At 38.2% G+C, this 14,152-nt stretch overlaps 1 protein-coding gene and 1 long non-coding RNA gene across 4 annotated transcripts in view; one reads left to right on the top strand and one right to left on the bottom strand.

Moving 5' to 3' along the window:
- Window positions 1–14,152, top strand: part of PIK3CG (phosphatidylinositol-4,5-bisphosphate 3-kinase catalytic subunit gamma) — a 44,319-nt gene that overhangs the window by 9,812 nt on the left and 20,355 nt on the right. For all 3 annotated transcript variants that reach the window (XM_037836397.1, XM_037836399.1, XM_037836398.1), the window contains exons 6-10: window positions 5,946–6,092; window positions 8,271–8,361; window positions 9,170–9,300; window positions 10,272–10,383; window positions 11,402–11,559. In XM_037836397.1, coding sequence (XP_037692325.1) covers window positions 5,946–6,092; window positions 8,271–8,361; window positions 9,170–9,300; window positions 10,272–10,383; window positions 11,402–11,559 — 639 coding nt within the window. The remainder of the gene's footprint in view (window positions 1–5,945; window positions 6,093–8,270; window positions 8,362–9,169; window positions 9,301–10,271; window positions 10,384–11,401; window positions 11,560–14,152) is intronic.
- The window catches only part of LOC119534259, a 35,674-nt gene continuing 30,089 nt past the window's right edge, over window positions 8,568–14,152 (bottom strand). The window contains exons 4-5 of the long non-coding RNA XR_005216991.1: window positions 11,653–11,766; window positions 8,568–9,012 (exon numbers count right to left, since the gene is read on the bottom strand). This is a non-coding gene — a long non-coding RNA (uncharacterized LOC119534259). The remainder of the gene's footprint in view (window positions 9,013–11,652; window positions 11,767–14,152) is intronic.

Raw genomic sequence — 14,152 nt, 5'->3', positions numbered from 1 at the left:
AGTGGAGTTACAAATAAAAAATACATTAGTATTGGTATTTATATTTACCATGTGATCTTTACTGGAAATCTTTATTTCTTCATGTAGTTTCAGTCAATTGTTTAGTGTCCCTTCCTTTCAGCCTGCTCAACTCCCTTTAGCATTTCTTATAGGACTGATTACTGGTGATGAAGTTCCTCAGCTTTTGATTATCTGGGAATGTTTTCATCTCCCCCTCATTTTCACCCTCCAGGTATTTGTGAATTCTCCAAGTCTGATGGTTATTGACTTCTATTTGTATTCCATTGTGGTCAGAGAATGTGCTTTGAACAAATTCAATTTTTTTTTTTAATTTATTGAGGCTTGTTTTATGTCCCAGCATACGGTCCATTCTGGAGAAAGATCCGTGATCACTAGAGAAGAATGTGTGTCCCGGTGACCTGGGATGTAATGTTCTATATATGTCTGTTAAATTTCTCTATATCTTTCTCTCCTTTCTTTGTTTCTCTGTTGGTAGGGCTCCCTTTAGTATCTGAAGTAGGGCAGGTCTTCTGTTAGCAAAATCTCTCAGCATTTGTTTGTCTGTGAAAAATTTAAGCTCTCCCTCAAATTTGAAGGAGAGTTTTGCTGGATAAAGTATTCTTGGTTGGAAATTTTTCCCTCTCAGAATTTTAAATATGTCATGCCACTGCCTTATCGCCTCGGTGGTGGCCGCTGAGTAGTCACTACTTGGTCTTATGTTGTTTCCTTTGAATGTGGGGAATTGCTTTTCTCTTGCTGCTTTCAGAACTTGCTCCCTCTCTTCAGTATTTGAGAGTCTGATCAGAATATGTTTTGGAGTGGGTTTATTTAGATTTATTCTATCTGGAGTTCACTAGGCATTTATGCTTTGTGTATTTATATTGTGTAGAAGGTTTGGGAAGTTTTCCCCAACGATTTCTTTGAATATTCTTTCTAGACCTTTACCCTTCTCTTCCCCTTCTGGGACACCAATGAGTCTTAAATTTGGATGTTTTATTTTATCTATCATATCCCTGAGATCCATTTTGATTTTTTCAATTTTTTTCTCCATTCTTTCTTTTGTTCTTTCATTTTCCGTTCTGTGGTCCTTGAGGACACTGAGTTGTTGTTCAGCTTCCTCTAATCTTGTATTATGAGTATCCAGACTCTTTTTAATTTGGCCAACAGTTTCTTTTATTTCCATAAGATCTTCTATTTTTTAATTTACTCCTGCAATTTCTTCTTTATGCTCTTCTAGGGTCTTCTTTATGTCCTTTATATCCTGTGCCATGCTCTTCTTCATGTCCTTTATATCCTGTGCCATGCTCTCATTGTTTAGTCCTTTGATTAACTGCGCCAAGTACCATGTCTCTTCTGATCTTTTGATTTGGGTGTTTGGGTTTGGGTTATCCGTAGTATCTGTTTCTTTCATATGCTTTAAGATTTTCTGTTGTTTTTGGCCTCTTGGTGTTTGCTTTACTTGATAGGGTTCTTTCAGGTTATAAAAAATACCAATCTCCAATTTGTCAGATCTACAGCTTGGTGGCATACACTTTCTCTCACTAACCAGCAGATGGCATCCACAAGTCACCTATTCCCCTAAAGTCAGTTCTCCCCAACTTTGTCTTTGTGCTGTGTGGGAATCTGATTCTTGTGGGGTTCAATTGGTGCACTAAGTTTGGGTATGTTGTTGGTGCCATCCGCCCCAAATGTGGGGCACACATCCGGGAGGCTAGGGAGGTAGGGCAGCTTCAATAATCAAACCTCCCAGGTGCTACTGGAGACTTAAGGCTGTTGCAAGAGTCTAAGCCTTCATTTCAGTCTTGCCACAGATTGTCTCTGCCACTGACCCACTAGTCCCCAGCATTGTCGTAGGGCCCCCAGGATTTCTGAGCGGGTTCCCCCTCTCAACCATGCTCTCCCAGGACCTCTGCCAAAGGAAGGCTGCACCATGTCACAAGTGCGTGCCGGCCCTCCAGGGAAGCCCTGGGCTGCCAGGCCGTGCAGGGGCGTTCCCAGCCTGATGTAAAGATGGTTGAATGGGGCATGTTAATTTCCCTCTTTTCACACAGCTCCGCCTTCCCAGCTCTGGGACAATTAGCTGTGGGTGCACTAAAGGCCACTGTCCATGGCCGATATTATGTCGTGTGTGCAGTGCTGCAGGAAACACTCCCCATCACACTGGGTTTCTTGGTGCGGCTCTGGGCTGTGGGTCCGGCCCTGGGCAGGAGCGTCCCCAGCCTGCTGGGGAGATGGCTGCAAGGGGCATGGTTTCTTTCTCCCTTTGGCTCCCCTCTGCCCCCCAGCCCTGAGAGAATCAGCAGTGGGTGTGGGAAGGGCTATCCTCCATGCCAGACACCAAGGCATTGGTACAGCCTGCTCTTGCCATGCTTCACTGTGTGGTTCTCCCCGTCATATCTGCAGCTGCTCCCGGGTTTCTTTTAAAAAGAACTAGTCCATCTCCAAACATCAACCCACAGTTTCCCCACACCACAGTGCAGCTGCCAGACTTTCAGCCAGCTCACTCACTCGTTTCAGAATGCAGACTCCCGGTTTCACCAAATGCACAGTCCCTGTGGATTTAGCAGACCTTGTCCGGCTGGGGCATCACTGGAACTGGTGTTCTGGGTCACTTCCTGGTTTTTATCTAGTATTTTTCACAAAGGTGTTTTTTTGCCCTGTCTCACCTACCCGCCATCTTAGGTTCCTTCATTTTGTTTTAAATCAGCTTAATCAAGATAATATTTTTACTTACAATAAAATTCGACCATTTTAAGTATATAGTTCAGTGAGCTTTGACAAATGTATACAACTGTATAACCACCACCATAATCAAGATGTAGAACATTTCCAACACCAAAAATGTTCCTTTGTGTCCCTTTTATAGTCAGTTCTTTTCTTCCATCCCTAGCCTCAAGCAACAGATCTGCTTTCTATCATATAATTTTGCTTTTTCTAGAATTTTATTAAGTAGAATTATGCAATATGTAGTTTTTATGTCTGGCTTCTTTCACTTTGAACGGTTTTAAGATTAATCTATGTTGTGTGCATCAGTAGTTGGTTCCTTTTTATGACTGAATAGTATCCCCTTGTATGATATTCCATAATCGTTTTCCATTCACCTTTTGATTAAATACTTAGGAGTGGAATAGTTGAGTCACATGGTAAATATATGCTAAATTTAATAAAATACTGCGAAACTGTTTGTCCAAAGTAGCTGTACCATTTTACATTTCTGCCAGCAAGTTCCTATTGTTCTACATCCTAGCCAACACTTGTTATTATGAGTCTTTTTAATTTTATCCATTGAAATGGATGAAGTGCATCTTGTTTTTATTTTTGCATTTTTCTAATGATATTGAGCATCTTTTCATGTGCTTATTTTCCATTAATGTATCTTTGAGAACTTTTTTTTCCAATCTTTTGCCCATTTTTAAGTGTGTTGTCTTATTTTTTATTTGCAAGAGTTCTTTATATATTCTGGATACAAATCCTTTATCAAGTATAAATTTTACAAATATTTTCTTCCAGTCTGTGACTTGCCTTTTCCTTTTCTTAGAAATATCTTTTAAAGAATAGAAGCTTTCAATTTTGATTAAATCCAATTTATCTTTATTCTTCTTTAATGGTTTGTATTTTACCTAAAAAATGTTTATCTAGCCCAGTGGTTCTCAATGAAGGGTGATACTGAGTTTTGCTCCCTCTCCCAGAACATTTGACAATGTCTGGAGACACTTTTGGTTTCACAACTGAGTGGATGCTACCAGCAGTGGGTAGAGACCAAAGATGCTGTTAAATGTCCTACAAATACACAGGATACCCCCTACCGGCTCCCTATAACAAAGAATTATCCAGCCGAAAATGTCAATAGTGCTAAGGTTGAGAAATTCTGGCTTAACCCATTGTGACAAATGTTTTTTCCTAGAAGTTTTGTAGTTTTAACTCTTATGTTTATGCCTATAATCCATTTTGAAATCATTTTTATGTATGGTGTGAGGTATAATGGTCAGGGTTCAGTATTTTTGTGTCAATATGCAATTTTTCCAGCTCCATTTGTTGAACAACTATCCTTTTCCCATTGAGTTACCTTTGCAACTTTTTCAAATATCAACTGACCATATATGGGTGGGTCAACATCTAGATTCTTTATTCTGTTTCATTGATCTAAAATGTCTTTCCTTACATCAATACCACACTGTCTTAATATCCTTCAAAGAATAAAGTACTTCATGTATGTGTAAGAGCCTTAAAACAGTACACTTCCATTAACCCCTTCCCGTCCTTTGTACAATTCTTGTCATACTTTTACTTCTACATTTGTTATAAACCCTACAATTTATTGTTATTGTTTTCCCTTTAAACAGCTATCTTTTAAACAGATTTAAAAAAAAATTTCATAGTTAACCCACACATTTACCATTTCTGGTGCTCTTCATTGCTTTGTATAGATAACAAATTTCCATCTGCCATCAGTTTCTTTTGGCCTTTAATGTTTTTTATAGTTCAGGTCTGCTGGCAATAAATTCTTTCAACTTTTTTTGTTGTTGTTGCTGAAATGCTCTTTATTACACCTAAATTTTTGAAAGATATTTTTATTAGATATAGAATTCTGCATTGACTGTTTTCTTCTTTCGGCAGCATTTTGCATTTTCCTGATGGTAAGGCTCCTATCATCCTTTTCTTTGATTCTCTGTACCTATTATGTCTTTTTTTCCAGGCTGCTTTTTAAGATTTTCTTTTTTATCACTGGTCTTCAGCAATTTGATTATGATGGGTTTGGTGTGGTTTTCTTTATATTCAGTCTGCTGGGGTTTACTGAGCGTCTTTGATCTGTAGTTTATAGTTTTTCATTAAATCTGGAAATTTCTCAGCAAATGTTTCTTCAAATAATTTTTTCTGTTCCCTCTTCTCTCTCCTCTCCTTCTGGGACTCCAATTACATATATATTAGAGTACTAGATCTTGGGCTTTGTTTGGATCCTCATTCTCTATGCTATAGTCTAGAAACAGCCTCTGGGCAGTAAGCTAGGGCAGTCACAGGGCTCAAATTTGTTTCTGTTCTCTCAGGGATCACAGTCCCACACTGCCTGTTGTCTAATATCTGAAAAGAATTACTTCATATCATTTGTCCAGTTTGCTAGTTATTTATGGCAGGACAGCAATTCCTCTTGCAGTTAAGCCTCATGGGTGAAAGAGGAAGTTCCTTATTTGCATTTTTAATTTTATAAAAAATTATCAGTAAACTGGCCCTATAGCAGCAGCAAACACTATTCACTGTCCTTCATTTAGGGACTGGTAGTAATTATACATTAATGCAACTTCAAATTGTGTTTGATTTTTTTTTTTTAAAAGGACTTTTGTTCCATGGCAAATTCACTTTTGGCTAAAACTCCTAAGTTTTATATTTTAAATGGTGGCTGCTAAGCCACATTTCCCTTACCTTAAACTTATTTAGATTTATGGGGTTGCTTTTTTATGGGGGGGGGGGAGGTGGAATTTCTACCTGAGTGCTAGATTTTCTAATTATTTCTGTTAAAATTCATCTTGTTAGATTTGACCTACTGCATCTGGTTTTGCAAACTACAATAATGAATTTTTAGACATTGTGGTAGCAATAGAACTCTTTTTTACAAATGAAATCTTAATGGGAGACCAAATATATAAACAGATAATCGCAAAGTTGCTCTGTATTAAAAGGAACGTGGGGGTGAGAGTGGGATCTGCCACAATAGGAAGTTTCTTAGGTACCACCGCAGAACCCTTAAGTTTCCTGGGATCATGGTTTGAGAACCACTGGTTTAAATATTGTGAATTTCTCTCACACAGCATTTCCAAATTTGTGAGAACACCTTCGGTATTTACTTAAATCCCTGAAAACAGTTTTTCAACCAAGATCTTTACAGGGGATTTGTTTCTCCACAATATATATGCATTGTGTGTAGGACATATGTGACTGCTTTCTTTCAGATTGAAAAATGTAAAGTGATGGCCTCTAAGAAAAAGCCCCTGTGGCTCGAGTTTAAATGTGCTGATCCTACAGCCCTATCAAATGAAACAATTGGAATTATCTTTAAACACGGAGATGATCTGCGTCAAGACATGCTTATTTTACAGGTATGCTGCTGTTAAGGACTTTAAAAAAATTATCTGAGAAAAGAATTCTGTATTAGACCTAAAACTACCATCTACTCGTTCTGGTCCCAGTCTCCTCTTTTGTGTGATGAACAGTGACGGAAGATTGCATAATCTAGTTTTCACTTGGGAAACATGGCTATGGACCATTTGATATGCAGTCTAGTGAGAGCAATGGTTCTGTCCGTTCCTGAGATGGTACATATCCAACATTCCCAAATAGCCAGATACACGTACCTCACCTGACCGCTTTTTTCATACATCCCATTCCAATACTGGTGACATAGAATACTGACATATTCACCCTCAAGTACCTTTTATTCATATTCATAGATATATCTACACACCCACAGGTGTTCTCCTTAGAGATACCTCTGTAGATACATTTACACATACACAAACACAAGTGAATGATTTTATGGGAAGGAGAGAGGGGATGAGAAAGGAGGTGGATTGGAGAAATCACACAATGAAGTGATGACAGGGCAGAAGGTGAAGTGTGATATCAGAGCTAATTATTTTCTCACATTTCTAGATAAACTTTAGCGATAAACTTGAGCTTTTGTAAATCTGTAAAGTAATATTCTCCATATTATAGTTGATCAACACTGTGGAAGTAATGTATTTTCTAATATTTAATATGGTTTATTTAAAATAGACCCTAGACAAAGCCATACTGATTGAAATATAGCCTATATTAAAACTGGTCATGTTTTCCATCTTCTTTATGTTTCTATTTTCACTTATTTCTAATTTGGAAACAATAATACCTTGCCTTGCTTTATTTTCAGGAATGGTGTATGTATTGTCCTGAAAGTTTAAAAAAAAAAAGAAATCCTTCAAATTTTTTATAAGTTTATGTTCTAATTTGCTAATGCTGCCTTTTTGCAAAATACCAGAAATGGATTGGCTTTTATAAAAAGGGATTTATTTGGTTACACAGTTACAGTCTTAAGGCCATAAAGTGTACAAGATTACACATCAACAAATGGGTACCTTCACCGGAGGATGGCCAAGAGTGTGTGGAAAACCTCTGTTAGCTGGGAAGGCACGTGGCTGGCGTCTGCTCCAAGTTCTGGTTTCAAAATGGCTTTCTCCCAGGACTTTCCTCCCTAGGCTTCAGCTCCTCAAAAATGTCACTCTTAGTTGCTCTTGGGGTGTTTGTCCTCTCTTAGCTTCTCTGGAGCAAAAGTCTGCTTTCAAAGGCCGTCTCCAAAATGTCTCTATAAGCTGAAGCTCCTTTCTTTGCTCCTGTGCATTCTTCAAAGTATCTCTCTTGGCTGTAGCAAGCTTGCTCCTTCTGTCTGAGCTTATATAGTGCCCCAGTAAACTAATCAAGGCCTACGCTGAATGGGCATGGCTACACCTCCTTGGAAATCATCCAATCAGAGTTATCACCTACAGTTGGGTGGGTCACATCTCCATGGAAACACTCACAGGATTCCAATCGAATCAGCACTAAAACGTCTGCCCCACAAGACTGCATCAAAGAATATGGCCTTTTCTGGGGGACATAATACATTCAAACCGGCACAGTTTATTAAATTTCAAATAAATCAGTAGACTTCTTTTGAATTATTCAGAGATGGACAACACCAAACATCGCTTTGTATACTTTGGTTTTGTTGTTGAGGCATATGACTTAGCAACTAAGCAAGTTATTTAATCTCACTAAGACTTGGTTTCTTCACCTACAGAATCGGGATAATAATTATATCCACATTATGCAAAAATTACACATAAAACTGCACCCAGTTAATGTTAGCTATCAATATCATCATAGTTATTATGATTGCTTTGGCTTTAGCTTAAAAGTATCTTATCAATAAAAATAAGTAAGGATATTAGAATGAAACATTTTGGATAGATAAATATGATGAAACCGGACTAAAACCTACCCAAAAGAAAAACCCATTTATCATCTTCCCCAACATACGTCGAAGGAATCAAAATTAACAGGCTCCCAAGGAAGGGAAACTTTAGAGTTTACCAGGATGGTAAATAACAATACAATTGTTTCTTATATATTAAATGTTTACTTACCTATTTTGTGTTATATAGATTGTGATACCTAGATAAGATTGTTGTTTTTTTTAATCAGAAACTATGCTAAATTCATGTATATTTATGATAGAAACGTTTTTGTGTTTTGATGCCCAGATTCTCCGAATCATGGAATCCATTTGGGAGACAGAGTCTTTGGATCTGAGCCTCCTGCCATATGGTTGCATTTCAACTGGTGACAAAATAGGTATATGATTACCTCAAGAGATGAATATACCACTCAGCTAGTTTTAAAATATCATAATTACTTCAGTATAGGCATTTAATAACTGAAAAAATTTCAGTCACAATCCATATAAAAAGGAAGAACATGTTCCAAGGTTTGTGGATGTGACTCTCAATTTAATATGGATATACTGAAAATACATGAATGCATAATTCAAATCCTTGTGACTATACATGGAAATCATTTAGTAAGAATTTGTTCTCTCCCTTTTATTTCTCCACCTCTCAACTTCAACTCGGGTTTCATTGCACATTAAATTTCTCTCACCAAATAACATTTAAAAATAGATGGAAAGATCTGTCACTTATTTTATTATCCCAGAATTCACATTATCAAATCTGTTATACACTCTCAGGTATTTTAATAGACATTTAACATTTTAGTTTCAGTCAAATATTTTTATTCATGTTTCTGATTTGAGAACTCTACAAAACCATTTACATTTGACCCTGCAGTTTAAAGGAGAAGGCACAGATTGCCAAGTGAGAAAAAATATGCTGAACAGCTTTTACTTATTACCATTCGAAATCACCCCTTTCCTCTTTTCATTCACCAATGTAGAAAGCATGTCCCACACAACTTCCATATCCTCCTCCTTTGTTTTTCTTCCTCCTAAGAAAACAAAAAGCAAGGACCTGGAAAATAGGACTCTGGTTTAAAAAAGAAAGAAAGAAAGAAAAGCAAACGTTCTCTCAAAGACATAGCCATTCCTCCTCTGGGTCAGGTAATAGGCCCTAATGTACATCAAATTCTGCATATCCTCATGCAGGAATGATTGAGATCGTGAAAGATGCTACAACAATTGCCAAAATACAGCAAAGCACAGTGGGCAACACGGGTGCATTTAAAGATGAAGTCCTGAATCACTGGCTCAAAGAAAAATGCCCTATTGATGAAAAGGTGAGCTCAGAATTTTCCCCACCCTAACGGCTGCTTACAGGTTGTCGGTTATATATCAGTAGTGGTTTCATGTTTTTAAAGAATCTACCAATGTCGTGCCACCCTGAATGTTGGTGAAATCTGTTACTCATAAGGTAGTGGGATTTTAAGTGCTTTCGCTTGTTGACATAGCATATATGTATAAAATAGAATGACTCAATTTAGAACTTCACAAGCATTTGCTTCTCCTTTGATTGTCAGGCATACTTTGCATAAAATTTGGTTCTGTAAAATAATCTGTTAGCACTTTCAGGCTATCTATTTTTGCTGTTTAGCAGAAAATTTTAATTACCATATATAAATTCTTTCTTACCTGGGAAAATACTACATAATGTATTGGGGAATTTATACTTTACCACTGCAACCCTAATCAAAATGATAAATTATGGATGCTGAGAATGTCAGTTCCACCATTCCTCTGAAGTACAAGATGTGTAGTTAGGCCGATGGGCTGTCATTTAAAGTTCTGCTGCATAGGATTAGCATTTCTCATTTGCATGGTTAGCAGCCTTTTTTGGGAGGATGTATAATTAGTAGCATTTATTATTACATGTGGATTTGTAAACCCATGCATACTTTTAGTGGTCACAAGCAAAACATATGTTCACCAATGAAAGAGATATTACAATGGGTTCTGTATAAGTGCTGGCAAGTGATGCATGGAAAGGAAGCAAAGTCTTTGATTAAATCACTGTTGCCCTTTGACGTTTCCTCCTTGTGCTATTGTTGGTCAATGAATCTTTACCTGAGATATAAGCAAAGCAATGAGAAGATTGGTATTTAATTAATAGATTTAACAATAATGAAATCAGGTGTGACTAACTTGCTCTTTAAAAATGGTTTCCAGAACAGTGTCTTTTGGGAAGAAATTTGTAATAGATCTGTGCTGCTCTTTGTAGATAGAACACAACTAATAGATGTATTTTAATTAGTTCCAGGCAGCAGTGGAGAGATTTGTTTATTCCTGTGCTGGCTACTGTGTGGCAACCTTTGTTCTTGGAATAGGAGACAGGCACAATGACAATATTATGATCACAGAGACAGGTGAGTTTGTTTGTGACAGAGTAACTTCTAGGCTGCAGCATATATTTAGAAGTCATTACTGTGTAGGGACAGAGATGCAATGATAACCCTAGAGAGACCACCCACCTTAAGGACCAAAGAGTAGGAAGAGAAGAAGAGGCAGCAAATGAGACTTAAGAAGGAAAAGTCAGAGAAAGAGTGAGAAAACTAGAATGAGGTCACATCCTAGAAGTTAGGGAAACAGGGTGATCAACAGTGTCAGATATTGCTGAAGCAACAAAAAGAACTTAAATCTGAATTGCTGGGTCTCCCTAATTCTCCCCTAACTGGTTCACTGTCCACTCTGACAGTGGTCAATAAATCATGAAATTTCTTTGTGAAATTTGGACCAATTTTAAAATAGAGTGTGGAAAAAGTACTAGGTTGAGGCAAATCATTTACTGTCTGTGAGACTCAAAAGGAACAATGTATTTGTGGAACACATATATAAAAAAGGGCTATACAAATAAGAGGAGATGTTGGTACTTGTGGTTGTGGTGGTAGCAGTGGTGATGGTAGTGATAGAAACTGAGCCAAAGGAGACTCAAAATGATATATTTTTAACATGCAGCCAAAAATTAAAAGATAAAATGTCCCCCCATCCAAGTGGAGTGAAACATCAGTATATCCTGAGTTGCATAAAGGGCATAAGAGAGTCTTAGACACAATGATGATATATTTGCCAGAAAGTTTTGGTTTATGTTTCTAAGAATAATTCTGAGACAAGAATTTGTAAATGACATTTGACTGTCATTTAAAAAACACCGGAAGGATATCAAAAGCACACTTGGTTCAAAGAGTGCTTTGTGGGTACTACTTTCACACACCTGCTGAGATGAAAAATATCAGAAGCCAATAAAACAGATGTAAAAACAGCTCTTTCAACCAAGTTAGCTCATTTTCAGGCAACTTAAAAAATATTACAAGAAATGAACATACTAGAGTACTGTTACAAGTGCACATGCCAGTGTTATGATGTCAAACATTTTCTTCTCTTAAGGAAATCTATTTCATATTGACTTTGGGCACATTCTTGGGAATTACAAGAGTTTCTTGGGCATTAATAAAGAGAGGGTGCCATTCGTGCTAACCCCAGACTTCCTATTTGTGATGGGAACTTCTGGAAAGAAGACTAGCCCACACTTCCAGAAATTTCAGGTAAGTTGCCTCCCTCTACATTGCTTACTGTGAACACCAGCCAAGAGGCCAGAGAGCCTACAGATGTTGCCTGCAGTGCACAGCAGCCCTTACCTCTCACCTCACTTGAGGCTAATCTCTTCTCAGCCATCTCCTTGCATGCCTCCATCCTGTCTCCTCCATTCCTTCCCCCAAGTGCAAAATGACTCTCCTCAGTAATCCTCACTCCTAAAACCAAACAGCAAGTAAAAGTAATTCTTGATCAGTGAGACTGGCAAATACAGAACACCAGAATGACCCTGGTGCTGAAAAGAGGGCTTTAAGGAAGAACACACCTCCATGAGCAAGTTTAGCCATTGAGTATTTATTTTTCCATTCAGGACATTGGCTAGAAGATTCAAACTTTACATATAATTTTCAGGACTCTCAGTTATTGTGAGCTCCTGTTGATTTTTGCTACCATTGTATAGTTATCAAATTACTAGCATAGGCAATTCTTGTTGCACTGCCTGCCATATGCTTTTCTCATTTTTATAAGGGATAGTCCTTTCTCTGATTTGAAATCTTGTCAGCTTGACCACAGACTCTATAAAGATCTCTGCCTTGTCCTGCTTACCTATAAATGAGCTCCTACATGAGTCTATTCATCTTACTGGGCATGTTCAGATTCTAGGTTCTTTCCATTACTTCCTGGTCTACATCGAGTTTTGACTATCAGTTCAAAAACGTGAGGAGAAACATTTTCACACTTGCAAATTTGATAACTGTTAGTGAGCACAATTCAGAAAAGCTATATTTACTATAAATATACCTATTTTATAACAATGCAAACAAAAACAGATAAATAGAGGCAAAGAGTAATTTCTTTGTAGATGTTACATTTTTCCACTGGGAAGAGATGAGACTGAAACTCGATCAAAGGAGCTTTAATGTGTGCAGGTGGGCTGAAGCCCAGGATGGCGACAGCTCTGAGCAAGAGGCGGGTAGGGCTTATAAAGGATGGTTGGCGGGAGGTTCTTTGTCCAGGGACAGGGAGGCTGGCAGGTCTAGTTTGGCAGTTTCTCAGTGGCCACTTTGGGGAAGGGGATAGCTGGTAGGTTTCCACTGGCTGGCTTGAGAGCAGGAACTTGGGAATGGGAACTGGGGAATGGGGACTTGGGGGCAGGAAAGTAAAATTTTAAATGTTTTCACAAACTTGCAGAATTCCTAAGGGTGGTGGGGGTGGCTCCTGGCGGACTTGCAGAATTTCTAAGGGGGGTGGTAGGTGGGGTACTGCCTAACAATGTGTACTTTTGCTTTGGGTTCCCTTTAAATAGCCACCTCCTTTAGTGTGTCTTAAACATGGTTTCACTTGCACTCAACAATTTAGGAACAAGTCTTTTCCCTGAGCCTCTTCTCAAGTCCCAGAGACCTTAGGATTACACAGGCCTTAAAGTTCAGTGAAACAACAACTAAGATATATTGTTTTGAAACCTGTCTGTTCTTGTTTTTTTCTCCTGGATGATTTTTGATTTGAGAATTACAAAAGTTACCCTCCACAGTTCCAGCAGTGTTGTCAGAGAAACTGAGATCTCTATGGCCAGATGGCCTTAGGATTTTCAGTGGGTGTTTTTCTGAATAAACTCAAGTGGGTTTCAGACTATTTCTGGGGACATGACACATTTCAGTACTGTTTTTCTTTAAAGTTAAAAATCACGTATTTTGACAACTTCTTGGAAGAGAAAAAAAAAATGGTTCCAAAAAGTAAAACAAAACAAAAAACCCCTGGAATAATTTCACCATTTAAAGGGGGGGAAACATTCAGTTCTCTCCCAGAAGTGCTTCCATATGACTGCTTAGGACCAATGCAGCAGTAATACTGCAACTTAAAGAATCAGACAAAAGCAAAGGATTTGGCCTCATTAGCAAGCTCTCCTCATTTCTGAATATATGTTCTTTTCCTTTGTGCCAGTGGTTTTCCCTAGAATGACTACCCATCTATTCTGTTGCTGGCACCATTCCTATAGACCCCCATGGTGCTCATGTCACCCCTTAAAATCTCAGCAGTACTTCCCTATAATCTCCTCCACCACTTTTTTTTTTTTTTTTTAAGCTTCACAATATCGTTCGATGAAAAGACTTTGGGCAAGGAGAGGCCAAGGAGAGGTTGCCTCCTCCTACAGGCAGCTTCCACCCAAAGCAATAAATCTTTGCAGTGAGACATCACACAGCCTGTCCTTCTCATCCTAGGAGCATTCTCCCACCCAACCCTTCATTACTAAATCTTTCTTAAGCCATTAAATCCTCTTTCACTAAAGCAACTGCCAGGCATTGGGCACCACCAAAAACATACCTTTGTAAATTTGGTTGTTCTTGTATGTATCTATGTTTTGGGGTACTGGCATACATTTTAAGTGCCTGTGAATATATGCATATCAGTCTTAGAGGTAGATCCAGCAGAGCATTGCGGTTGAAAGAATGGCCTTCGGAGCAGACACACTTGAGTGTGAATGCTGGCCCTGCCACTTAACCTTTTACGACCTTGATTTGCTCATCTGTAAAGTGGGAACAGTAATATCTACCTCATGTGGTTTTTCTAGGGATTATTTAAATGATATATGTAAAATGCTTAACC

The sequence above is a fragment of the Choloepus didactylus genome, chromosome 5 (genome assembly GCF_015220235.1).
Source record: "Choloepus didactylus isolate mChoDid1 chromosome 5, mChoDid1.pri, whole genome shotgun sequence".
Classification (NCBI taxonomy): domain Eukaryota; kingdom Metazoa; phylum Chordata; class Mammalia; order Pilosa; family Megalonychidae; genus Choloepus; species Choloepus didactylus.
The sequence above is the reverse complement of the archived record's forward strand: the minus strand, read 5'-3'. Positions and strand labels throughout refer to the sequence as shown.